Genomic DNA, 27305 nt, shown 5'->3' with positions numbered 1-27305 from the left:
AGATGCCGGCTGCTTTTATGTACTCACTATCAGCCCTCCATGCACGCCGCTGCCCCTCAGGTTTGGGGCATACTCTGCAAGGTCCACAGATCTCAACCACTCCATGACTCGGTGGTTAGACCACTGGACAACCTCACTGGGAGTGAACTGGCTCTGTAACACACACAAATGAATGTATTTTTTGTTCTAGTTTGACTTTTTAACAGTTTCCCAGCCTTACAAAGTGATGTTTTCTGGCAAATTTTGTTTGCACGAACTGATTAAAAAAATACAAACCAACATAGTTATATAAACTGTACTCAGTCTGCATGTGCAAATGTGGCACAAGTGGATGTCCCATTCTGACCACCAACATGTGCATCTGTGAGCAGGAATCTATGAACTTAGCTAACTCTGATGTGACACCATGTGATGCCACACACACATACAGGTAGTCAGAACAAGGACTTCCACAAGTGATGACCTTGAACGGGTGATCAAGTTTTTGACTTTCATGGATGGAGTCTTTATGAAAAATGCGTGAGATACAAATACAATGTACAAAAAGAACTTACAAAGAAGAAGACAGTGGATCTGATTTGAAGTTTTAATTTAAGAGTTCACTCACTAATGGCTCTTTTGCCATCTTTGTACTTTGCCGTATAAATGAGTTAACAATACCTCATTGCCGGGCCTGCGTTTGAGGCAGTTGGGATTGAATTTGTTGACATGGAGAACATGAATGGCACACTTGATGCTGAGGTGGTGCAGCTGGCTGGTCACTTTAAGGAATAATAAGTCGTTCTAACATGGAGAGCAGAGACAGATACAAGAAGGGAAACATGTCATACATCCCTTTTATTTTTGGGCAACTGTAAGCTCATTCCCCCCATATGGTAACGCTGATTTAACTTCACATGAATTGATTAGTTACAAACTCACCACAGTGAGATACTGCAGCATCTTCCCATCCACTCTTCCTTCATTAAACTGGTCTTTGTACTGAGGAAGGCCAATATCATCAAGCCAACCTGGAACAAAGAACATAACTGTTTTCTCGGAGATTTTCCCATATGTGTGTCTGTGCGTATGTGAGAGAAAGAATCCTTTACATACGGGTAACCCAGAGGTAATCGAGCTCTGCAGATTTTTCAGGCTGTTTGCTACTGATCGCTTTGATGGACAACTGAAGCTTCTTCCTGTGGAGTGGATTCTTCATGGCCATCTCCTGTGGACAAAGAGAAACGATTGGCTTTTTCCTCCTGTTACAGTTTAGTCAAGTCAACCAGATATAAAAGCAACATTGGTCAAAGTGCTGTACTACCAAAAAAGAACTCTTTAGAATATCAAAATTAATAAAATCTTACAAATAAATAAAAGCAAATGTTGAGGCTTAGTTTAAAAGCCAGTGTTTTGAATGGATTTTAAAACATTTCCAGTGTTGATTAGGTTCTGATGTGAACAGGTAAACCACAGTTTAAAAGCGACAGCAAGGGTCCTGTCGTAAAGGTTCTTCATGATTTTATGTGGCTAGGCAGCGATGTTCTGGAGCAGCTGCAGATGTGAAATCAAAGACTTGCTTACACTCAACTATTGCAGTAGTCGCCAAGTAGTATGTCAAAATGCTACAACTCCCATGCCATTAAGAGTGGGGAGAAGGTCTGAACGACAGAACCTCTGCTATCTCTTCGTAAAGTCTAATGACATCCATTTTTAGCGTGTACGATCAGCAAAGGTTGTAGCATTACTGTAGCATCAGTGCATCGTCTGCATAGTGAAGTGCTGTAATGAACGGCGGACCTTTTTTTTTTAAAAATTGACCCTCATAGTCGAATGTGGAATGATGCTGAAATAACTCCAATAACAGGCAAAACATGAAAGAGTTTTCCAAATTCTCCAAAGTCTCCTATCTGTGAAATTATTGTTTAAAAATATTTTAGTGCTTTATACATTCATCGAACAAGTGAAAAATCCCTGGTCAGATCATGGGAGGAGACGCAAATCCCTTTAGGTTCGCGTCAGGAAAAGCATCCAACATAAAACAAATCTGCCAAATATAACTTGCAGAGCTGCTGCAACAGCAGCAACCATCCATTCGCTCATCCTTTTCAGGGTGGTGGGGGGGTGCTGGAGCCTATCCCAGCTGTCATAGGGCGAGATATACCCTGGTTGCCAGTCTGTCTCGGGGCTAGCACACAGGGACACCATTTGCTCTCACATTTACTCATGTGTTTTGGACTGTGGGAGGAAACCACGCATGGGGAGAACATGCAAACTCCACACAGAAAGATGGTGGAATTGAACTCAGGACCTTCTTGCTGTGAGGCAACAGTGCCAATGACGTGCCACCGTGCTGCCCGTGCTGCAGCAACCCTTTGTGAATAAAGCAACAGGTTGAAGTAGCCTCTTCTACTGCAAAAGTGGTTAAATTGGCAGATAATGTGGAGCACCCATAAATTAGTAAACCTGCAAAATATTAATTCAATCATTGATAAAATGACTGACAATCTGACCATCCATCCATCTCCTTCCGCTTATCCGTGGCCGGATCGCGGGGGCAGGAGCCTAAGCAGAGAAGCCCAGACCTTCCTCTCCCCAGCCATCTCCTCTAGCTTGCCTGGGGGAACATCAAGGCATTCCCAGTACACCCAGAAGGTGCCCAGGAGGCATACTTGTCAGATGCCTGAACCACCTCAACTGGCTCCTTTGGATGTGGAGGAGCAGCAGCTCTACTCTGAGCCCCTCCCGGATGGCTGAACTTCTCACCCTATCTTTCAATCTGACTATCTGATGGTAATTTCATTGAATTTAAATGATTAAACTAACCTTTTAGTAATAAAAGCCATTCAAGTTCTGGTTGCACCTAAATTTAAAGAAATACTGCAAGCTGCATACCATAAAGGACAAATCTGAAAAGTATATTCAAAGACCCACTTTCTATTAAAAAGATGAAGAATTTAATGAAGAACAACTTAAAGAAAAATAACAAAATGGTCAAAAACCAAGGTAAACACAGTACATAAATAAACAAACAGTTGTGTACTCCTAGCAGAAGGATATATAAGGTGAGGTATTTAAAAAGAAAAACAGAAACTCCTGATACGGCGATCCAAGGTTTGACAGTTTCCATGGATCACAGTATTAATATAGAGTAACCCGAAGAAAGAAACAGAACTGATCAAAATGATCTGGATGAGATGCAGAGAAAGGTTGGAGGTGGAGATGAGGTGTATGATGTGACAGTGTTGAAGGCGAAACTAAAGAGCTGGTTGAAAGGCAGAGGCAGGCGTTACTAAAGACCAAACAAACAGACAGACGGCAACAATGATCAGACAGGTAGAAATGGAAAATATGTGACACGCTGTATGGAAAACCAACACAGTGTGATTGTGTGTGCCGGTTGTCTTAGAAGCATCACTTTAGGAACCACACTCTATAAAGCAGTGATGTGTGCGTTTGAGTGTGTATACCTTCTCTAGGTCTTGTGGCGTGGCTGATAGCAGAGTCTGACCGCTGGTGACCCACTGGCGAGCGAGGATGCTGTACTGACCTAGTCCAATGTCTTCAATCCAGTCACACACCTGCTCTGTGTTCCACTTAGAAAATGGCGTCTTCAGATCTCTGCATAGGAACAAAACACCAAAAAGTGAACCGTGCACCTAATCACTACTATTCACTTTATTAATATAGATATTTTATTAATTAATATACTGTGTTTTCCCTGGACGGGCCAATCGAGGTCCAGCTGTAGCTCTGAATCCTCCCCTCTTGAAGTCTCCTAGCTCTGGGTCATGAACTTGGACAGGACTACCCGACTGACTGCGACGGATCCTTGCAGACAGAAATGAGAACATGAGTATAAATATAAAAAGTTTAGGACACCAAACATGCTGTTAAGTGTGTGCTCTGTATATCCTTAAAACATACTTCCCCCAGAGTTTCCTAATTCCTCTGTGACCCTTCCTGTTCTCTGGTGAGACAGGAGACTGCTGTCCAGAGTCCACTCCAGAGGACAGCGGGGACTGGTCTGATGGAAAGCACTCCTCCAGCTTCTCTGAATGCTCTGCCACAGGGAAAAAAACAATGAGGAGGGGAATCACTGCAGGAACCTGAGGGGAGCTCTGGGATCCAGAGTATCTGTGTTTCCTGCTATGGACAAGAACAACATGAACATCTGCTGCTCCAAATTAAATCACACGTACGGGAGATTGTTCTGTTTGGAAAATTGACCGTCTCACATTGAGATTTTTCATACATGCAATAATAAACCACTTTTTGTACAGCACTACACCTTTTATGTGCACCAAACCAACAGTTTGAAATTCCCAGTAAGGTCCTCTATTTCTGATCACAATATTAAAGCTCCTACTCATACCTATAGTCACTGTTCTGGAATTACTTTCCTGGCTACTTCTAGGTCATAGGCTTTGTGTTTAAGCAAATATTCAATACTAAAACCTACTACAAATAGTCAAAGGACAACTCAAAAAGAGATTTAGGATTACTCTAAAGAAATCCCAAAACACAGCACAAACACTACACATCCAAAGACAACACAAAAGTAACCAAGTGACCACAAAGACACAAGAGAACAATTGCAAAAAGAAGGCTCTATACACAAAAACAGAATTTCACTACAAAAGAGACACGAATTTGTGTCTGAGAGAGAGAGAGGACTACCTTAGAGAACACAAATAACCATAAAGATATGCAAAAGACAAAACAAAATAACAAAAGAAACAAAGCTCCAAAGATTTGCATCCCACAGTGACCACAGAGATGCTAAATTGCTGCAAGAAAGGCTTTAAACAAGGCTAGAAACAAATCTGAAACGTCTGCAAAAAACATAAAAAAATATACCAAGTGACTTGGTACAACCAACAACACAAAGAAACAGGAAGATGCACAGAGCAGCTGGAAAAAAGACACCAAAGGAAAACAGCTACTAAGTGGAACAAAGACATAATTGTTAGAAAAAGACTCAAAACTACAGTTTGTGTGTCTTTCTCCTATGTTGGAGTGCTTACTGTGTCAGAATTCAAATGTGGCTGTTAAACTGTCCAATATTTGACAGTGCTACATAAAATGATGCAGATAACCTATTTAGCCCCAGAAACAGACAAGCTGGCAAATTCTTCTCAATAGGTTTGTAAGACTCCTACACTTAGGGGTGAAATGATATACCCACCAACATCATAGAGGTCATGTTTTCCAGGAGATCCTGATGCAGAAGAGGTTAGTTAAGTGAGAAGGATGCAAGCAGAAAAAAAGCAGAAGGCATTATTAGTCAAAGCGTCTTTATCTCCGAAATAAATGCTGAATACATGTTTGATTGTAAAGCAGAGCTGTTGACGGTTAAGTCTTTAGAAGTACTCTAAATTACTGCTTCAAGCCCATTACTCTAAATATCTGTCTCAGTTAATATGCGCTGACCTCTGAATATGCATGCTAGTCCATGCTACATCTATCCATCCTATCTGCCACTCAGCAGTAGGATCAAGAATATCTGCCCAAAAACTCTAGAACCAGAAAACGATTTTCTAAGATAAGTGCAAAATATACAGGGTTTCTTAAAAGTCCTTGAATAAGAACAGTAATGTATTTTAAATAGTGCTCTCATAGACTGTATAGAAAGGATGGACACAGCCAACACAGTACCACAGACTGGTTAGTGCAGCCTTGTTGTGAAGGATCAAAATGAATGTTCTCCCCACAACAGTCTTCAGATTGTGAAACCTATTTGAAGCAGCTACCTTTTGATTTTGAACACTTGCTCCTTCAACAGGGAGCATCAACTGTGGACTGTGAGCGAGTGCAACCCCAGTGAGGCCACGAGAGCGAGTGGGAGCGGATGTCAGATTGCATCCTTCTTTGTTTACTTTGGGGTGTTTTAGCTAGTTGAACTTCATACATACTTAAGCTTGCACTCCTCGCCCTCTCGCAGTCCTCTGATTACCCTCCTGCCTTCTTAAGCTCTGGCTCTGTGTACGCAGATATACGGGTGGCCGTGTGCTTTTATGCCTATTAGCTTTAAAGCGTATGTTTAATTCAGCAAATGCTGATGCGAGAGAGGCGGGCATTATCTTCGACAGCTCTCTGAGTCGTGAGGGAGTCCTAATAATCCTGGGCTTTAAAGCTGCTTCATCCTCAGCGAAAACGGCTGCTCACCCTGACTCCGCTCACCTCTCAGAAAATCTTGTTTTGCTCACAAGATAGGTGATGCTTTTGTTTGCTCAAAGAGGCTTTCTCTCAGTGACTTCACAGTCACAGAAACACTGCGTTTCAGTTCTTCTGAAAGTGTATTTTCAGTTTTGACATTTGCGTTTCTGTGAGGGCATACAGTACCTAAAACCGGAGCACTGGCACTCCTGCAGCGAACTGCAGTCAGAGCACAAACAGGAGACAAGAGCAATCCGACAGCAGAGCAGGCATGAGGAGGAGGAGAAAGAAAAGGCACAGAAAGGAAGCAGTGGGCGAAGAGTTAGTTGACAAAGACAAAAAATATTTTTGTTTTGTTTTGCTTTGAAGTGCCAAATGATCTGTTCACTAAAATCACTTGCTTTTTATTCCAAGGAAAAGTTACACAAGAGGGGAAATATGCATGTTGGCTTTCTTGCAAAGCTAAATAAGATGTGTACGGTCACTATGAAGCTACAGCCAGAAGGCTGCTTGATTAGCTCAGCCGAATAAATGTATTCCCCAAAATATACAAACATTTAAATTTTTCCCTTGAGTGCAAGGTCATGCAGATTTTTTAGGTTTAAATTACAAAGAGCGAGAGACCTGCATTTGAGATTTCACAGATTAAAACATGGTGCTTAACAGATACAACACTAACTCAGACTGTAGTCCTGGCTGTGGCTGTGGACAGGCGAGAGCTGGACGGGAGATAAATACTCTCCGTCTCCGTCGCCGTTCAGCTCGGCCCGCGGCTCGTTCTTTTTACTCAGTTTCCCCGGCAGAGTTTGGTACTTGTTCAGCTCCATGTGGGGATTCTGTACAATATAAAAAGCAAACAGTGTGTTACTCTTTCAGCCAAGTCTGGCATCACATTCCAGATATAATCTTAAAATGTATACAATTCAATAAATTCACTGCAGCTTTGAATCTAAAATGATTTTCAGACACCTCTGACTCTAACAAAGTGGACACCTTAATCTCTGTAGTGTTGCTATGTGGCTCCGATTCTCTTTTTTTACATTCTTCTTTAACTACACTGAAAGTTAGTGGCTTTACCCGATGGCTTTCATAAGATCACAGCGGGGCCGTGAGGTGATTTGTGTTTTTCCTCTGTTGCATAACCGTCTGTCCTTTAGACAGTGAATGTCTGATGATGCTGGAATATAACCGCACATTAAAGTCATCGGGGTCTGAGAGAATAACTGGAGAAAGGCCAGCAGAAAGAAACAGCTGGGAGGCAGCTGTGATGTCAAGTACTAGCGACAGCCACTTCAGGTGGGTCTTGGCCCTTTTGTGTGTGTGTGTGTGTGTGCGCGTTTGTGTGTGTGTTTGTTAGTGTAGACGCAGTATGATTATACGATTATATATTGACTATAATGCACTGTGAACTTGTCATGCTGAGAACAAGAGGTCAGAGGGCACCAGGACAGTTACATCACTGTTTGCTATAAAGCACAACATTACTACACATTCTAGCAGTTTATAAGTGGCCTCACAGAAAAGACGACAACGCTGTGAGCTTGTTTTTGTCTATTATATCCCTCGAACATATCACTAGGTCATCAGTCATTACTTGTTGATGTAAGTGCATCGGGTATATTTAAGAGATGCTTTGCCTTGTGTGGATCTTTTTATGCAGCCATATAACTACTCACACAGAAACTACTCCATTACTTTTTGCTTTTCTGTTACATCTCTCAGTACTCTGCCTCTTTCTGTATGACGAACACTCTGTGTACTTTCAATGTATGATAATTAGTATGTTCAAGTCTTAATTCATATGGCTTGATACTAATTAGTATGTCCCCTTGCCCTTGATTGGCTCCTCCACTTGCCTGTCCTGCTGCTGCCTCCTTCCCCTGCACCTGATTGGTTCCACAGTAGAACGTTCTTTACTGCTTATTAAAAGATCATTTCACCCTCCTGCTAGAGAGCTGGGGTCCAATCTCTACTTAACCTTTATTTATTAAAGTTACTTTTTTTAAAGTTAAAACTTAGTATTAAAGTGTTTCCTGTTATTTGTGAAACACGTATAATGAGGATGGATGACTTGCTGGCACAAACAAAATAATGCGAACCTGTTAGAAATCACTGAATAGGATAGAAGAAGGAGCGCATCATTCTAGACGTTTTAGACTATTTGTTTACTTATAATAACTACAAAATAACAGAAAATTTAGGAACTCTTAGAGGAAAGTTGCCCATTACCTGGACAAAAACAGTCACAATCACATTTTATAGCCAACAAATATTTTACCCTTTCATAAATAAATAGATTTTCTGCTTGAAAAATGTAAGCTGGTGGCCAAAAAGAAGTCAAAAATCATCAGGTGAATGACGTGATAGGTGAAAATTATGTTTGGCATTAAAAAAAACAGCAAAAGCAAGAATGTGGTCATGATCCAAATTTTAGAGGGATATATGTCAATATATCTTTAGATACAGTTTCTTATCATTGGGGGGGGGGAGTTGGTCATGAAGATTAGTTAAGGAAGGAGAGAAGGAAAGTGGCCCTAATATATCCCTGTGGCCGCTGTAATAAGAACTGTCTGAATTCTCTTAATACTGAAGAAAAGGTGCTTCAGTGCTTCATTTATTGCCTCATTTAACAGAGGAAACCCTAATCCACCCTTTCTGAAAGGAAAGGTGATCATCTTGACAATTCAAAGCATCGCACGTCAGACCATTCACAACAATAAACGATCAAAGTAACTGACGTTTGGTGCAGATTATCACATAAATAAATCCTGCTTTCTTATTACATAACATGCAAATATGTGGATATGTTTTAGCCCAAAGCTGGACTATGAACCACTCTGTTAAAATTCTTGCTTTAATCAAGGCAACGACTACAAAGGATCATCTCTTTAGTCGAAAGAGAAAATACGAGTGGACAGCAGGGTGAGATTTCCTGCGGGGAGTCTACACAGGAGAAGATTAGTGATGTAGTAGAGACGAGAGACCACAGAACGTATGAACCTGTAGTTTCGCCAAGTAAGATAGCCAATGTGATATGAGCAGGTGGTGGCGACTACATTAAAGGGTTACCTCAGTAAGATTCACCGTGTTGTTCATTTTTATACAGCCTGCATAAAACAACAAGGTAAAAACAGACAAGGCAAAGTATCCAATATGTGTTTGAAGCTCTTTTTGTGCCACGCCAACATTTTAATGAGCAGTCGGATTCTCTTTTCCTTATGAAATTACATCTTCCCCTGACTTCATGGTGTTTTCCATACAGGTCATGGAAAAACTGATTAGGAGTCATTTTTTTTGACTATTTGGCCACAGCCCAAGTCTTGTTTATATTTTGATTTATTTCATCTTCTTTACAAAAAATATATACTAATCCTGCAATCTAAAGATGTATAATGAATACATGGGATTTGTGTAGCTAAATGTGTGACATCATGTTGCAGATCAGTACCTCGGCCCCTACATCTGATTCACTTTCAAGTGGCTGGATCTCTACAGCCTACAGCCAACAGAGAGACGGGAGAGACCAGAGAACACACACACACAAACCCAGAATTAGAAGGTTAGCAATCACACAGTCAGATTAACAGGACGTTAAAGATTAGCTAGAAAGGACTGATTTAAAGTACTTTTTAGTAAGCAGATGTGATAGGCTGGATTAGATAGAGATTAGTATGTTTATATTAAACAAGCGAATCGTGGAGGCAAACACTAACAGACCTTTTGTAAAGATCCACTCTGCAACTCTTCAAGACTGCTGGACATCAACCGGCGTCGATGCCTGCAGAAAAAATATTGTATCACTGACATCTGGTTAAGCAGACGTACACTTTGAATGTGCTTGTACTGTAGCAGGGCTTACCAAGACCCATTAAACAAACTTGGGTCAGCAGCGGACACCAGCGATGTCTCCACAGAGTTCTGGAAACTGCAACAGACACCGCACAGAGTTAACTCAGAGTCTGGCGTTCATTCATCGCGTACAGTACGTGCACTGCACGTTCATACCTGAAATCCAAATCCCTCTGATACGGCGATGAGGACAACATAAGCGGTGACGATCCTCTTGATGATAGCTATGAAGGAAAAAACATTTTTTCAAAGCATTTGTGGAAGTGAGATTATTAACCCAATAATTCTTTGACTTTTATTTAAAATTTCTTGTGAATCCTACCTCTGATCTGAGGATGTCAGAGTGTGCTTTGTGAGTGATGGCTTTGAGCTTTAAACTGCCGCTCAGCTCCTCTTCACTGCTTCCTGGTAGATAGAAACCAAAACAATTGGCGGCATAGTGACGTTAGAGAGAAAAGACAGGTTTCCAAGCAGAAACTCACAATACAGAAAAAGGAAGCTCACCCTGCGTGAGTGCCATGACCTCCCTCATCTTTCTGTATTGGCTGAGCAGAATGGTAAGCTCCTCTATACGCCGATCCTGTTATCACCAAGGCAGAAATGGTCATTCTCTTTTTATTTAATCTTGTTGTAAATGATATATATTGTAGCAGTGGCAAAAATTATTTCATTACCTTCTCGTCATTTGAAGCCAACAAAGACTCCATCCCCACCTTTAACCTCTGGTATTCCTGGTCTAACAAAGAAGACAAAGAAGTTAAAAAGGATCCTATTGTACCCTCACGCTAGCTAGTTAGATCAGGGCAGCTGATGGGTGCACGAAGCGGTGCTGGTGACAGACACGAGAGCCGTGCAAATAGGACTAATCAAGCAAAACAAATACATGCTGACAGCACAACTGCCCATGCAGCATCACCTGGGACACACGTGGAAACTGAGCATTGTCAACAGCACCATTACCGAGAGAAGAACTAATGAGGCTTGCATCAGTATCAGCCACACAAACACGAGCCAGATTTCATTTAACATCCTTTCAAATGCAGAAACTTATCTAAATGGGATTTTTTTTGTTTATTCAAACGACTCAGCTTTGAAATGATATGCATGTCATCGGTGGCTTTAGAGCAGCATTTATAAGGCAACAAGAAAGCAATGAACTGCAATATGACAATGCCAGGAGGAAAAACAAAGCACAAAATGTCAGGATACTGCAACGCTCTCTGGTGACTCCTCCTGCAGGAATCAATAAACTAGTTGCATAGTTTTATCTACTACTTGTCCCACTCTCTTCTGAGATTTTCTTTAGATGACATGTTTATATTATAGTCCTCTCAATGTGCTTGTTATGTTCTATTTACTCAGATTTGAATCTATTTTTTTACATGCCTCACTGTGTGCATTTATCAGCGTGTTTGTGTGGTACTTTTATACTGTACTTTATATTCTATGTGTTCTTCCCAAACCGGAAGGCACTTTGGGTGAACTCCTGTTAAATAAAGATGATTCGATGTGGTATAAGAAGTTTGCACAGGACAGTGGACGCTGCATAGCCTGACACTCTTCTGAGTCTTTTTGATTTGAAAGGATGTACAGGCTCACATCACAGACACACACTGAAGCTTAGCTGTGGTCCACATTCCCGATGAAGAGACTACTTAGCCTCGACATTTAAAGTGTTTCCCTGTTTGGTTTTAAGTTTCACATTTGAGTCATAAATGACCAAAACAGAAAAATCCAGCTGTCCAGGAGGTTGCTTAGAAATTAGCCCCATTAGCAACATAAATGCCTTACATTTGTTAATCAGATGCTTGATATACACCTCCTCTACAGCAGAGGGCAGCAAAGAGTGGAAAAAACACAAGCCAAGTGGAGAACAGAGAAGAGAGGAACTGTTGATTAGATGTTACAGTAATCAGAGTTGACAGACGTGCACATCGCTGCCTCTCACACATATCTGCACTGACAGATTTGATTGGTCAGACTGTCAGCTGAGTGTACCTCTCTCTGCGTTGTCATTGGCGCTGCCGCCTCTGGCCAGCAGCTGGGTCTGTAGGCACACGATCTCAGCATCTTTGGAGGCCAGGAGCTGCTGCAGCTCTGAGATTTCTGCCTGTGGAGGAAGACAGAGTAGATGTCTGTGAACTGGGTCGATCTTCCAGGTCAGTGGATGTCTGTGAGCTGTAAGTGTGAAGCAACTAAGCAAATCATTTTTCTTAAAAAGGAATCATTTCTAAAAACCAACCAGCCAACTGATGAGCCATCAGAGTAACACATAAAATGAGTTGTGAATTCTGAGATTATTCTATATTATCATCATTATTATTATTATTATTTGGCACTGAGCACCTTCTTTCAAATAAAAACTACACAATGGAAATATAAAACAAGCACTGAAAGCCACATGTAGCCACAAGTTATTTTGGTTTTCTGCTTTAAATCAACCCCACTATTTCACTTTTTTACAATACTTTGTTAAAACAAACTCTACCACAGCTTTCTCCACACGATCTAAGGAACCTGCATCACCACTCAAGCATCTATCCAATGGAAGTATTTCTGGCAAAAAAACACAATTTCTGACACGTACTACAGTCTCCACCCTCAGCTGTTAACTGTAACATGACTGACATTACTGCATTGTAGGGATGGGTATCGAAAACCGGTTCTTGTTGAGAACCGGTTCCCACTGTTTCAATTCCTTGGAATTGTTTGCCATTTTTGCAAACGATTCCCTTATCGATTCCAGTCGCCCCGAATGACGTCACCATGTTCCGGAGCATCATTTACCTGGCAGGAAACACGGCGCCTAAGCGGCTCAAACGCTCAAAAGTTTGGTTATACTTTACGAGAACAGATGACAACAGGGCAACTTGCAATACTTGCAAAGTAGATATTTCATTTAAGGGAGGAAACACTACGAATATGCAAAAGCATTTGCTCACAAAACACACGATAACCTTAAATGAATGTCATGTTTTTAATCCCGCTCGACTCGTGACTCTCAACCCAGCAGCAGCGGTAACGTTTGCACGTCCTCTCCCGTTAATGCGGCAGGTAAATAATCAACTAACAGTGCATATTATGTTAGCGCGATCTGCTTTATTACAAAACCTGCCATTACTGTGCATTTAGGTGATCATGATGAGAGAGACAGACAGAGTCTGGCTCAGATGCTGGCAGTTCTCGCTGCAGTCTACCGGTAGCGTCTCCTTTCAGGCCAGGATAGACGAATGTCACCAAGCAGTGACTAAGTTTGTGGTAAAAGGCTTGCACCCATTTGCCACAGCAGATGCCCCGATTTTTGGTAAGTGAATGTGTTTAATTGTAGGCAGGGACATTACTGGATATTCTTGTGTAATTGCTACAGAATAATTTATGTTATACTTTGTTATTGTTACAGAAGAATATTTATTTTATTATTTTGTATTTACAATTTTTTTTTCCTGGGGACTCTGTGACCCCATTGAAGAGCCGTAGGCTGGATCTCGTAAGATCTCACTGTTGGGTTTGTAAGGCCATGTTACTCCTAAATTTCTATCTTGTTCAAAAAGAAGATATAAAACAAAGTTCTAAGCTAATCGACCTCTGTGTACTCCTTTTTTTTTTTTTAAAGAATCGATAAGAGAATCTATAAAGAATCAAATCGTTAAACAGAATCGAAAATTGAATCGGAATCGTGAAAATCTTATCAATACCCATCCCTACTGCATTGTGCCCAAACAGCTGAAAATGAGGCCAGGACGATGTGCCATAAACTGCACTTGGCTGTGGGAAGACTTCTTAACAAATTTATAGCATAGTACAAAAAGGTTTTGAAAGATTGTTTCCTCTGAATAATTGGTTCAGTTTTGTTGAATGACATTCTGATATTTATTTGATCTATCACTAAGCAAATATGTGTGTTTCTGTGCACTGCATTCATACAGTTTACGTAACTTTAGCTTACTAGCATTATCTGATAGCATAGCATGCCACCTTCTCATGCTAATATAGTTCTTTTTGGCTCCAAAAACAACATGGCAATGGTCAAACAAACAAAATTTGAGGTCCAGGAAACAATAGGTGGCATCACTTTCATAATGTCCATCTTTTATATACAGATGGTGTAAAAACTACATTGTTTTTGTAGATTTGGGGCAGAGGACATATTTAAAGCCCCACACAACACAGAACACCCCCACATATGTGCGTTTGTTTTATGTGCATTTGTCCAGGTGAACTTTTGTTCTCCGGCCAGTAGTGACAACTTTCAAGAATAACCATTTCAAGATTATCAATCACGTCCATCTTTTATATACAGTCTACAGCCTAGTGACTAAGAGCTAAGAGCTCAGTCAGACCTCTCATCACTTTAATTGAAGCCAACACAAACGGACAAATTAGGGTACCGATGCTTCCGTGTAGGGAAAATTCAAATACAACAGCAAAAGGGAATGTTAGCATCAAAGGAAGAAACATCTTCTGCAGTATCATTTTTTAAAAGAAACAATAATACTGATATTTTATACATATGCAAGCGTTAAGCCTCTGTCTTATTTTTCAGTATTGACCCTCTAATATAATAAAAACTGCTGTACTTCAGTCTGCCTTCAGTCACATGCAATCCACGTTTTCTTTATCCATTACAACTTTCCTATTCTCAGACATCAGATTAAATGACTAAAGTGCCAAAATAAGAATTATACAGGAAAACATTTATCTCCAAAAAATCATAAAGTGGACCCTGTTATTTAAGCTATTTGCTTGTGTCTGCTCTGAGGCCTTGACATGTTATGACAACCTAATCTGAGTTAAGATGAAAAGAATAGTAAAAACAAGTAATCACACATTATGCTAACAAATACAGTGGAGGCAACAGCTGAAGACAACAGGTGTGTGCACAGACTGTATGGTGGCATGCTATAAGTGCAAACTTAACAATGCCTGCAGCTGCTCTGCAATAAAACCCAGAGGCAAAAACCTACAATAGGGTAAGAAGCAGGGGAAGCCAGAGAATAACTCAGAGATGTGCAGGGTTTTGTTACTACCATCAGATCTGTGTTTGTCTCGAAGGCTCCAAATATTACAGAGCATATAAAATAAAATGAAAGGCACCAGCCAGGAAATCTGCTGAAGTGAGACTATGTGGAAGCCATCATTACCGTGTTATATCCTTAGTGCACAATATGAACACAGTAGGGTCGCACAAACACACAAAACTGATAGAATCAAATAAATTCACAAAATCCATGCAAACGCACACTAAAAATCACAACGACGGGAAAGAAAAAGCCACAAGTAAAAGGATGGAATCTACTGGTTTCTGCTTTTAAAAAATACAAACCTTGTCCTTATCAAAACCAGTGTAGGTTTTGATTTATTTATTTATTGTGTAGGTTTCTCTGTCCGGTCCCTTCCTGCTCAAAGGGACAGGACAGAGCTTCACAGCTATCGCAAGACCAACAAAAACAAATGCAACTAAGGAAACTAAGGAAAGAAAAGAAATGAGAAAAAAACACGAGAAGGGGAGGAGCAAGACGAGAAAAGTAGAAAAGAAGAGGCCAAACATAACACTAATCATAGGAAAGAAATCAACACGGGGAGATGACAAGCGGCAAGAGCAGGAGAGGAGGAAGAGGAGGCACCTGTGCGCTGCGCCAGCGCTCCTCCCAATGCTGCTTCTCCAGCTGTGTGTGCTCGACAGTCAGCTTGAGGCTGGACAGCTGGGTCATGAGCGACTGGTAACACACATGGAGAGAGTAAGAGATAGAGAGCTAGAGAGGGAGAGAGGACAGGAAGAGAGTAATGACGGGGAGAGATTTAGGGATGTGAAGAGAAAGGAGGAGCGGAAAAAAGTGAAGAGAGCAAGCCGCAGAGAGGGGTTAGTAGAGAAGAGGAGAGGAGGCGGATAGTGAAGGAGGGAGAGAGGAGGAAGGAAGCACTGTAAGCACAGAGAAACCAATGGCAGTTTGACCTCCTTCAGACAATATCCAACAATATGTTAGAGAGAGACTCTGTCATAACAAAGGAAATGAAGCTGCACGTCTCTGCTGCTGAGAAACACAAATGAGTGAAGCTCTGATTATTTCATCCTGATGAATGAAGGTTAAAGAAATTCACCTGGTGACAGTCTGATCAAATTATCGAACGTTTACGTATAACATCACAGTAACACCAGCTGTTAATTTTATCTTCTGTTACAGTATCCAGCATCCATTCTTGTCTACATCTGCTCTATTTCCTTTTTCACATGTGCAATTATCAGATTAGGAAGTCCGTCCTTTACACAGGTTTGCTGGAGTGACTTCACAGGCCACTTTCCACATTTTGAAAAGTCTTCTTCCAGTGAGTTTGATGAGAAGTATACACCACACTCACATCTATGATATGAAGTTAGTCAGATTAGTTTAGAGCAATGTTTGGATTCGTTTAATGTAAGTCTGGAAGAAAAGGGGAACAAGCCGCCTGGCTTTGTCCAAAGGAAACCCACCCTAATGAAAACTTCAGAGCTCATTAAGTCCCATTTTTTTATTCATTTTTTATTTATTCTATTGTATTCTACACAAAATAACTCTCGAAAAAAAAGCAAGAGCTGCATTTTATTAAAAATAGTGGAAAAACACAACAAATCTCAAAACTATATATGCGCTCCTTACAATTTCACATCAATAATGCAATTTAACTTAAATTTAAGAAACGCCAAGAAAATACCAGATGGAAGATCTCAGAGACTAATGAGCTCAATTAGTGATGTTGTTGGATATTAAAAAAAACATCTTAAAGAGGCCGAGCTGTTCAGAAGAAAAACTCGGAAGGGACTAACTGCTCCGTGAAAAACTATGTGGGCAAAGAGTTCAACAATTTAAGGGTAAAAGCTTCATAAAATAACAAAAGATTAGAGAAGTTCAAAGTATTGGGGCATTGCATCATAACATTTAAAGATCCAGAGATTCTGGAGACACCTCTAGACCAAGTACCAAGGCTAAAAACCAATGAAACGCTGCAATTTTGGGGCCCTACGACAAGTGAAATGGACATCTGTGAAGACACCACTAATACTAAATGATGTTTACAGATTTTGGAGTAACATTGAAAGAACTTCTTTCGCACAGAAGACAATGCCAAACCACAATTTACATGTTTTCCAGCAGTAGTGAAACACATTTTTAAGTCTTCATATTCAAAAATATAATAAGATTTCTCAGTTTCAACATTTGATATGCTTTTTGTATATGTTACACAGCATCCCAGCTTCTACAAACAGATTTTAAGTGCATGTAAAATGCATTTTACACTGCTCTGTGTGCTTTAGCGAGTACCTTGGTGGCTCTTAATTTCCTCTCATACTGGCTCTTCTCTCCCTCCAACTCATCCACTTTGCTCTTCAGCTGCTTAACTTCTTGTTGCAAATCCTGCAGAAAAGCCAAACCATAGCATTCTTCAGTTAGCCAGACCACTTTACATACATGTGCACAATTACGAAACTTTTCTGATGTTTCAAGCAATTCTCAAAAAAAGTTATACATTTCATCTACATGTCACAATCGGCACGAGGTTCATCTACATGAGTGGGCACGCATGCCAGCATATAAATGGGAGGGTATTCAAACACCAGGTTCACATTCAGTGCAGTTATAAAGGTCCCCGGGGCCAGACAGTGGTTAATAAAGGGAACAAGATCCTCCTGAAACAGACACCACAACGTGCAGTTAACAACCAGGAAACCCAGAACACTACTGAAAGCCTTCCGGGTCGCACATCTGCCAGCTGCGCACTGCCACCATCTGGGGGAAACTTTGGACAGCAGGGTTATAGGGACCGTAACATGACCCATCCACCTGGTCAGTGTATTAGGAAGCTGACAGATGTAAACTTTGTTAGTGGAGGAATCACTGTCATGCAAGGAAACCACATCGAATCTAATACAAAACACAATTCTGGTCCTAAAGGCAAGCTTGAAAGGATTCATAGAGACAACATCCTGATCGGTGCTGAAATACATTCCAAATGTTTCAAATACTTGAGGAGTTCACTCTACGTCATACTGCTGGAAGACTTTTTAGGTAAATAACTCCTCAAATGTATGGAAGCATTTAGAAAACCCAATCGAAAGCCTCAATCACTGCAAGAACCAGAGCAGAGTGTGACCCCAACATCCTGCAGTACACATACAGACACTACAAGAGAGGTTGTTAGCTTGATTCTGTGGAATATTCCAAATACCGGGTGGTGTGTGGACTGGTTAAAAGGGAAGAAGAGAAGAGAAGAAATGATGGGGAAGGAGGGTAAGATGAGTTCATCCATCAAGTCTCCCTACGTGAACAGTCTTTCCTCCATTGTGCTGCCGGGCATCAGAGCCAGACAGGCTCAGGTCCAAGCCGACCAACCCAACTTGAGGGCTGTAGCCCTGGGCTTGGCCGTCTCTTGGCTCCCCCTGCTGGGCCTCCTTCTCCTCCAGGGCCCGTTTCTCCTGAATGCGAGTGCTGATCTCCTCCTGAAACCTGCACATCTGCTCCTGGAGCTCACTGATGAGATTTACCACACACTGGGAGGGTTGGAAGACAAATGAAGGGTGGCAGAAGAGGTGAAATGGTGAGATGAGGAGAAGAAAAGAGGAATAAATGAAAGTCAGTTGAGAGGAGGAGAGGAGAATAAAACATGAACTTATTTGTTAATCAGTCAGTACAGGGAAAATGGTTGATGCCACATCTGGATCACTGTTGGGCATTTGTAGTAGAAACTCAGAAAACACATAAAAATCTTGTGAAACACACAAAGCACAAAGATTTACACAAACACTTGAAGCGGAAGAAAGAAATGCTTAAATTCAACTGGAGAAAATGTTAGAATCCTAGAAAAGAAGGAGCATTACACCTCAGCACATTGACAAACAACTGAAAACACAAGAGTAACTTTTACTCCTTTAAAAACTTTTGCATTATGCAATGCCCTCCTCTTGTATTAGTGCTGTAACGGTGAGATTGTGGGAGACAGATGCAGGCAAGGCATCATGCCTCACCATCTTACATTGTTGAAATAGTGTGAAAAACAGATCTGTGCTCATCTACAGCGCGAGTGTTTCTGCGCCACCTCCCTGCTGGCTCAATGTGACCACTGACAGGAAAGGAGCGACCACTTTATTCTTAAGGTTAGTCTGGGGTCAGAGGAAAAAGCAGGAAGTCTAGTGGAGTTTGGAGAGCAGCGGTGAGCAGACAAACACCTCCTGACAGCCAGAATTAGAGTGGGGTGGTTAAGAATGGGTTGTATTGTTTGGGCGAACTGTGCTCCAACTGAGTGGATGAATCATTGTGTCCAATTAAATCAAGACAGTGGTCACAAATCACTAATTTGTCTCAGAGGGTTTTCCCAGTCGAACCAGCTTTTGTACAGGAATTAAAGATCGAAAGGTCAAACACAACACGCCCCGTTGTGATACGACCACGACACTTTAGGCGTTCCAAAAGCCCTCAACCAACAAGTCTGTCATGCTGATGCACTTAGTGATTTTGCATTGTACTGGCTGTTAAGCTAATGTCGAGCGTATCCACTGGGGACAGATCAGGGCTAACATCTGTCTTCTGCTGACATTAGAATAGTTTCCATGGCAACTTCTGATGTTGCACAATATAAGTATGATACCATATTGTAAATATAAAAAATGGCAATAGGAACAAGCTGCCAAGATTTCAGTCTCTGTCATTGTGCTTCGTGGCCTATTTTACATTTTACATGAAAAGCAGCTCAGCAGGCAGGGCTGTTTTAAACTACATAAAATCCACATTTCAGGCATCTAAAGCATAATTTTGTATAAGTAATAACCCCATCTGGCGCACCAGGGTTATTATATCATGCCTGAGCTCCAGCCAAGTCTAGTCGCATGGGAAACAGAGCCGTAACCCAGAATTTAGACCAATAAAACAAAACAAGACAGGATGTAAAGACAGGAAAAAAACAGAGCGTACAATAAAGAAGAGACATGAAGGTGCACAGAGCAAAGTCTCTAACTGTTCTTTTTGTTCACACACATTAAATGTTGAGCAAACTGTTGGTCTAAGAAAATGTCACAGCTCAGGGGAATCTTGTTCCTGAAAAGTGGTTGCTTTAGTACTTAAAGGTGTTCGTGAGACGGCAGCGAGCCTGTGTGTGGTGTTGGTGTGGTTTCCTGAGGTGAAAGTGTTTGGCCCCGAGGAATACTCAGAGTGGATGCTTGCCATTCCTCCTGACAGCCTACCGGAGCCTCGCAGCTGTTACTAACCACACACACAGACACACGCACAGACACACACATCCTGACTTTACTGACAAAAATGCAGCCCCATCATAACGTAAACAAAGCAAAGCACCTCAGCTGCACACCGGACATGTTGGATTCTGGTGAGTACGTATGTGCATCTCAATACTGAATCAATACTAAACCAAGACAGCACCAACTTATAAAAACGGCTCATTGACAGGACTGATGTTAGATTTATGTGGTGGAGCCTCAAGCTGAGAGAATAGGCCTCATGATCCCTGAAGCAGCCTGAAAAACAGACTAGATAAAGTGAATAAGTGCCGCCCAATTCCTGTTGAAGTTTGTGCTGCTTTTTTACATTTTTTGCAATATAACCTATTAAAAAAGGACTGCTTGATAATATCCTGCACTATTTTGTTTAATCTGCCTGTTAGATTTAATGACTCATTAACTGAAGGTGCCGAAATGCTGTTCCGGATTGTTCCAGCTCATTGGCTACATGAACTCATGCATGTAACCTAAATGGATTTTTTGGATACATTTCAGCACCAAAACTACTGTGTTAGGTACAGGCATGATGCCTTGGATTAACAGTAGCCACATGCTAGAAAGTGACAAGATTGCATGTAAAAGATGGGAACATGCTGCAAATATATTTCTAGGAGCACACAAACGGATTTACTAACATCTGCGATATGCAGGTTACTGCTAATTGCACCAGTATTTAATGCTGAAAACAGGTATTGCATTTTTTGTGCTGGATATTAAAATGAACTGACCACCCGTGCTAAGCAAACAGTGCAACTTTTGTAAATCACTATTTTAAACCAACATTTTAAACATCAATTTAACAGTAGTGTGAGACAAAGTGGTGCAGCTAGCATGACGTGAGTAGAAAGTGCCAAGATGTTGGCACTTTCTACTCAAACCAAGGGTTTGCAGGCAGTTTTCTTATGAAATAAGGATCATGTCAGGTACACTAAACTCAGGTTCACTGTACCTGAAATGGTATCTGAAATACTGGACAGCTCCCAGGATTTATTGACAGAATGTGGCTTCCTGACTGAATAAAAAAGTTTTCTGCTAAGACAAATGTTCTTCTTGTTATTGAGTGAATGTGAGCTTTGCACAAGAAGCAAAGTCAGCTCACACTTGGTTTTCTCATAGAATCCGACATCGCTGGCAGTCACGTCCTGCAGGATTTGCAGTGTGGCTATCATGCACGTTCAGTTAATGTGCACCTTACAGGTCAGAAAACAATATTTCAAACTACATCCTGTCACTTTTTGTACATCAGCCGTCTGTTCCTTCTTTTTTCTCTGTCCTCTCTCTTTTCATCTGTTCCCTTCACTATCTCCTCCCCTCTGTCTGCTTCCGCTGATGCTTATCACACTCCATCCATGTGCGGTTGCAGAGTATGGGCCCCTGCGTGTCAAAAATGCTGTATCGTGTTTATTCTATCAGAGCACGGCCCTGGATGGCTTGTGATAGCTTTACACACAGACACACACACAGCGAAACCACATGAGCAGCCTTAGTATCCGTTTGTGCCAGTGGGAAGCAGCTGGGTGTCACAATGAACAAAGTCCACACAAAGAAACTAGTGAAGACAAGCAAAGGCTGCTCAGCCGGACTTGGTTGGAATGCGTGTATGTGTGCATCGTTATTGTGCGTTCTGTCAGTGAGGGAAACAGCGTCCTAATGTAACTCTCACCTTCACCGAGGCCCAAACCTGTTGCTGAGCTGAGCAGTCGTTTTCACCTACAATCATTGGCCACTTCATTGGGTACACCTGTTCAAGTGCTTGCTAATCAAAATAGCTAATCAGTAAATCAAATGGCACCAACTCAATGGATTTAGGCATGCATGCATAGTCAAGATGACCTGCTGAAGTTAAAACTGAGGACCTACATGGTTGTTGGTGTATTTCAGTGGGTGCTGATCTACTGGGATTTTTCTGCATAACCATCTCTACGGTTTACAGAGAATGGTCCAAAACAGCGGTCCCCAACCTTTTTTTGCTCCACGGACCGGTTTATGCCCGACAATATTTTTACGGACCGGCCTTTAAGGTGTCGCGGATAAATACAACAAAATAAAAGAAGTTTTAAGAAAAGAAGATTTATTCATAACACGTGAAAAGACCCAGGAAAACAGAGTTAACGATAAAAACGATAACAAAATGACGCTGAAAACCAATAAAAACCCTGAAAACCATACATTTCACACCTGAGCCTCAACTCTCGCGGCCCGGTACCAAACGACTCACGGACCGGTACCGGACCGAGGCCCGGGGGTTGGGGACCGCTGGTCCAAAAAACTGAAGATACCCAGTGAGTGACAGTTATCTGTGAGAAAAAAACCTTGTTGATGCAAGAGGTCAGACATGAGCAGCTGCTTTTAGATTATGAGAAGGCAACAGTAACTTGAATGACCATTCCTCACAACCAAGGTTTAAGATCACCTCTCAACATGTCAAAGCTTGAAGCAGAGGAACTACAGCAGCAGAGGACTACACCAGGTTTCACACCTGTCAGCTAGAAAAAGAAAACCGAGGCTACAGTTTAAATGGGCTCACCGAAATTGGAGAGGATTGGAAAAATGCTGCCTGGTCTGATGAGTTTTCTGCCGCAGCATTCCTGGTTAGATCAGAATGTGGTGTGAACGGCATTAAAGCTCCAGCCTGGCTTGCATCAACAGTTCAGGCTGTTGGTGGTGTAAAAGTGTTGGGGGATATTTTAATGACGCACTATGACACACTCACTTAAATGCCATCGCCTACCTGAGTACTGTTGGTGACCAAGTCCATCCCTATATAACCACAGTGTACTCATATTCTAATGGCTGCTTCCAGCGGGATAATGTGCCATGACACAGATTGTATTAAAATGGTTTCTTGAACATGACAATGAGCTCACAATACTTAAATGGAGGGTGTTCACTTTTCTGTAAAAGTCATGACGGCCATACTAGAATTATTGATTTCTTGACTTCACAAGGTGGAAGGGCTTTAGGTGCACCAGGTATTAGTGAGGCTCGTGAGTTTCAGGTGTTTTTTCACAGTTTCAGTTAATTATTTCTAAAGTCTCCGATCAAAAACAAAAACTGTTCCGCTGACTCTTTGCAGGATGTGAGCAGGGTGGTGCTTAAACTACTGTTTGATGTGTTCTGGCTTGTTTCAGAGCCTCACCAGTGAAGTTTGTACCCCATCCAGACACATTTCATCATTACCTTTGCCAGTCAAGTTGGCCAGAGGGTGGGCATGTTTTCACCATCTGCCTGGTTATTATCTGGGTGACAGATATTTCAGGATCGCAGGACAGATTCTTCATTTGGCCTCTACGATTTCCATTTAAATGTGGGACAAAAACTGTGGGAAAATCCTGCTCGTGTGACTTTTTCACTGGTTTAGTGGGTAAACCAAACCTGAAAAACAACAAAAGTAACAGCAGGCTGCTGCTGTGGAAACGAGAGTCAACATGAGAGTTTCTAGAGAAAGCTGTAACGGTTTTTCCTTTTTGTTACACATGGCTTAAAGACAAACCGCTATACAAGCGTAAAAAGTTTAACCGTTACCATGAAACTTCAGCAACTGAAAGGATTTTTTTTAGAAAGATAGCAAGAGGTCTGTAAGTAAATCTTTGAATAAGAAAATTATGAAATCTGTACTAATTTGCATAAATTTCCAACAGACAAGTGTACAAGGTTTCATGTACAGACTGTGCCTTGTGTGAAATAGCCGTTGCCTATACAATAATGTACTTACAACTCTGAGGCTGATAAGAGCCCTGTGAATAGACCCGGTTAGCATCAAACACACATTCCACCAATCACACTCCTCTTTAGCGGGATCGTCTGCCACCAGCCGACAGGTGAGGTCTCACAGACAGGAGACGGGAGGAATCAGCGCCTCATAGTTTAATCCACACATTAACATTTGTTTTCCTTCTTTATAAAAAGCTTGGATGAGAGAGTATAACTTGTGAGAACAAGCACAGACGCAGAAACCAAAGTTGCAGAAAGAGTTAAAAAGCAGACATGTAGTTACTGTTATATCTGTAAGCCAAAATATTGCAAATACATATTATACAATAACATAATAATCCCCCCTCCCCCCAATCTGTGCCCTTCTACTGTGACAGCAGTAGCCCCTGGTGAATGTGCATGTTCCCTCCTGGCTTTGAGACAAAAAACACAATAAAACCAGACAAACAGCTTCCATACATCCTTAGACAGCATGTCTGAACTCCCCAATCCTGTGGTACTGCTCGTACCACAGGATGCGTGTCCCTAAATAACCCCTCATGGAACATACGGAATAAAGATTATTAAGCTTTATTTGAAAAACAGTGGTAAAAACAATTGTGTTGTCTATTGATGTGCATTTTGAAGGTGATTTCATTCAAACCAAGCGGTGGCTGCAGACCTGATCATACCAGCGATGATGTTTTTGTTCCACTGGTTGCTCTTTGCAGCTGATAAATAGCCCAAACTAGCAGAAATGTAGTGAAGGATCACCCAGGCAAACACAGCTGAACAGTTAATGACAGTTGTGATTATTCAAGACGCTAATATCACATATTCTGATGTTGCATTACAGAGTTTTAGAGTTGGGCAAGATGAAAAGTATGAGACAGTCGGTATCTGGCCTTTCCACCTAATGAAGTACCTGAAAATCAATGTGTATAATCAAAGTACCAATAACTGTTTAATACCAACAAGTAAGTTAAAATAATACTCTTAATCTGTGCCCTAAAATTAGATAATGGTTTATTTCCCAACCATAAACAGGATTAACTGTGCAAAGTAAAATGTTCATCCTCCTGTTATTTAACTCTACAATACATCAATATGTACACAGAAGGGAAAACTTCCACTCAGGCAAGTGTGGCAGGGATCTTGGCTTATAGCCCATTAAACACAGACATCATACAAGTTTTCCATTTCTAGATCAAAGACTTGAATGTGTTTGAAAACATGTTTGTTGACTTTCCGTACCTCAGCTTTGTTCTGCTTTGTGTCTGTCGAATCCTGCGGGTGTGAGTTGGTTTGCGTCTCCTCCATGCTGACCAGCTTCAGTTTGAGAAAGGACACCTCATCCATCAGATCCAGCTTCTGAGTTTCTAGCGAGGTCCTGCTCATCAGCTCCTGGGAGAATCACATGTGCACCATCTAAGTCAGATGCATGGGAAGCAAACACGCAACTTACTCAAGCTAGAGCAACGCAGCTTTTGGAGATCGGTGTTGTGAGACTAAGCAGGCTACTCCACTCAGCGTATTATTGTTCCCACACTAACAGAGCAGAGCGGTTGGGGCCCAGACCCCACAAAGCTAAATATATACACACACACAAGCGTGCTAGAGACTCTATTAATATATGCCTTCTTTGGTATGAGAGAGAGTAAAAGAAAGAGCATCTAAAAAAGAGAGGGAACGAAAAAAAGCACTCTACTGGACATGAAGGAACGTTTTTCTGACTCATACAAAACTCTGTTGCTTTCAATTCCTCATCTAAACTCCTTTAAATTGCACTTCCTCCTTTCTAAACTCAAACTACAGTTGACCTGGATTGCTGATTAAGCCTTTAACGTCCATCTTCTTGCTCCATACTTGTTTAGTATGAAACATTTAGAAAGAAATGGGAAGAAAAAACACCCCCAAACAGACCAAATATGAACTTACCAGCTTTTTGTGCACCAATTTAAAAAGCTTAATAAGGAAAAACAAAATTGGGACACGTGTAAAAACTAGGACTGCCAACTCAAGTGTGACCCCCACTCATGATAATATAACAATAACTGTGGAAAAAAAATTACAACTTTATATGATTCCAGGAGGTTTGGTTCTGGGGCAATGGTGTCGAATGGCGGTGGCTAAAGCTGCCATATCCCTGTTACTTTTAACTTTGCTAAACAGGACAAATGTCGTTGATATATGCAGGACTCAGCTTGTCCAGTTAAAGCAGAGCACTCGATTAGACCAGCTACGCCCTGTAGTCACACATGTGCGAGTCAAAACGCACAGTTGGGTATTTAACCGAGCAGTTAGCGTTAGCTCAGAGCGCTGTGAAGGCAAAGAGGAGTGGGAGCTTTAGAAAGAGCACAAACAAATCTGAAAATGAACTAACTGAATGAAGGCTCGCAAAAGTTCACCTCTTTCTAGTCCAGTCCTTCAGTCAGAAAAGCAACAAAAGCCAAGTGAGTGAGTCAGTGTAACGTAACCGCTTTGTTATGGGAAGTGATTTTCCCGTAGAAGTTGCCGCTTTGACAGAAATGTTTTTGCTGTAAGAGGTAGTCATATTTTCTTTAGTCACAGTCAGCAGTAGGTACTGAAAGTCTTTTACTGAGAAAGCAGAGAGCTGTGATGAAGTGCAAACTGAGGCTGTAAACATACATTTTCTGCAGTTTAATAGTTTTTAATGTATCACACTCTTGTTTTAAATCTCTCGTAGAGACATCGGATAGGCAGACTTTCTCAATGCCTCCAAATCGAGCTACTTTTATGTTGTCACTTGTGTTTCATGAGCCTTTGATTATTTTTGTGTGCTTTTACTGTACTTGTTTGTAATTCTTCATTTTCTTTGTTCTGCTTTTAACTGTCTTGTGCTCTCCCTCCCAGTTTTCTGTAACCTTTAAATGTTTCTCAAACGTTTTATTACGATTTGTTTTACCGTGACTATCTTGTCTTGTGAAGCATCTTGTAGCCTTATAGTTGAGCTATATAAACGTATTATTAATGCAAAACTTTTTTGAGATGGTTTTGGAGCAGAACAACAATCAGAATCATTTTTTGCTTCTCTATTTTTTCATTTGTGCGTGCACATTTTCAAAATGCCAAATGAATCAAATTCAATAAAAAAGATGCTGGGATTTTTTTAGAATTATAGCCACACACTTCTCACATGAGCCTATTTTAAATAACATATATTTAAGACAGAAATTCAATGACTTGTGAGCGGTCAAATAAAGTAGATTACTGTCCATTAAATGTCAGACAAGGAATTTCTTTCTAAACGGAAACATCACACAGTAAACAAACTGTGTCAACACCACAGCCACACAAATGAACAACTAAACCCCATAATCACTCCAGCTCAGCAGCCACA

General features: G+C 41.2%; 1 protein-coding gene across 2 annotated transcripts in view; it reads right to left on the bottom strand.

Moving 5' to 3' along the window:
* ppfibp2b (PPFIA binding protein 2b) overlaps positions 1-27305 on the bottom strand; it is a 100155-nt gene that overhangs the window by 9285 nt on the left and 63565 nt on the right. The window contains exons 6-24 of one of the 2 annotated variants that reach the window (XM_085414828.1): positions 25199-25348; positions 18284-18511; positions 17286-17378; positions 15612-15740; positions 11986-12097; positions 10662-10723; positions 10492-10567; positions 10310-10392; positions 10144-10211; positions 9998-10063; positions 9856-9916; positions 6818-6974; positions 3907-4042; positions 3691-3810; positions 3450-3600; positions 1096-1207; positions 922-1010; positions 661-783; positions 28-153 (exon numbers count right to left, since the gene is read on the bottom strand). In XM_085414828.1, the coding sequence (XP_085270954.1) occupies positions 28-153; positions 661-783; positions 922-1010; positions 1096-1207; positions 3450-3600; positions 3691-3810; positions 3907-4042; positions 6818-6974; positions 9856-9916; positions 9998-10063; positions 10144-10211; positions 10310-10392; positions 10492-10567; positions 10662-10723; positions 11986-12097; positions 15612-15740; positions 17286-17378; positions 18284-18511; positions 25199-25348 (2142 nt within the window). The remainder of the gene's footprint in view (positions 1-27; positions 154-660; positions 784-921; positions 1011-1095; positions 1208-3449; positions 3601-3690; positions 3811-3906; positions 4043-6817; positions 6975-9855; positions 9917-9997; positions 10064-10143; positions 10212-10309; positions 10393-10491; positions 10568-10661; positions 10724-11985; positions 12098-15611; positions 15741-17285; positions 17379-18283; positions 18512-25198; positions 25349-27305) is intronic. The other variant, XM_085414826.1, reaches the window with a different exon arrangement.

The sequence above is a fragment of the Rhamphochromis longiceps genome, linkage group LG7, assembly GCF_057381845.1.
Source record: "Rhamphochromis longiceps isolate RC_006_pf linkage group LG7, R_longiceps_female_GT1.1, whole genome shotgun sequence".
In the NCBI taxonomy this organism is placed as follows: Eukaryota; Metazoa; Chordata; class Actinopteri; order Cichliformes; family Cichlidae; genus Rhamphochromis; species Rhamphochromis longiceps.
The sequence above is the reverse complement of the archived record's forward strand: the minus strand, read 5'-3'. Positions and strand labels throughout refer to the sequence as shown.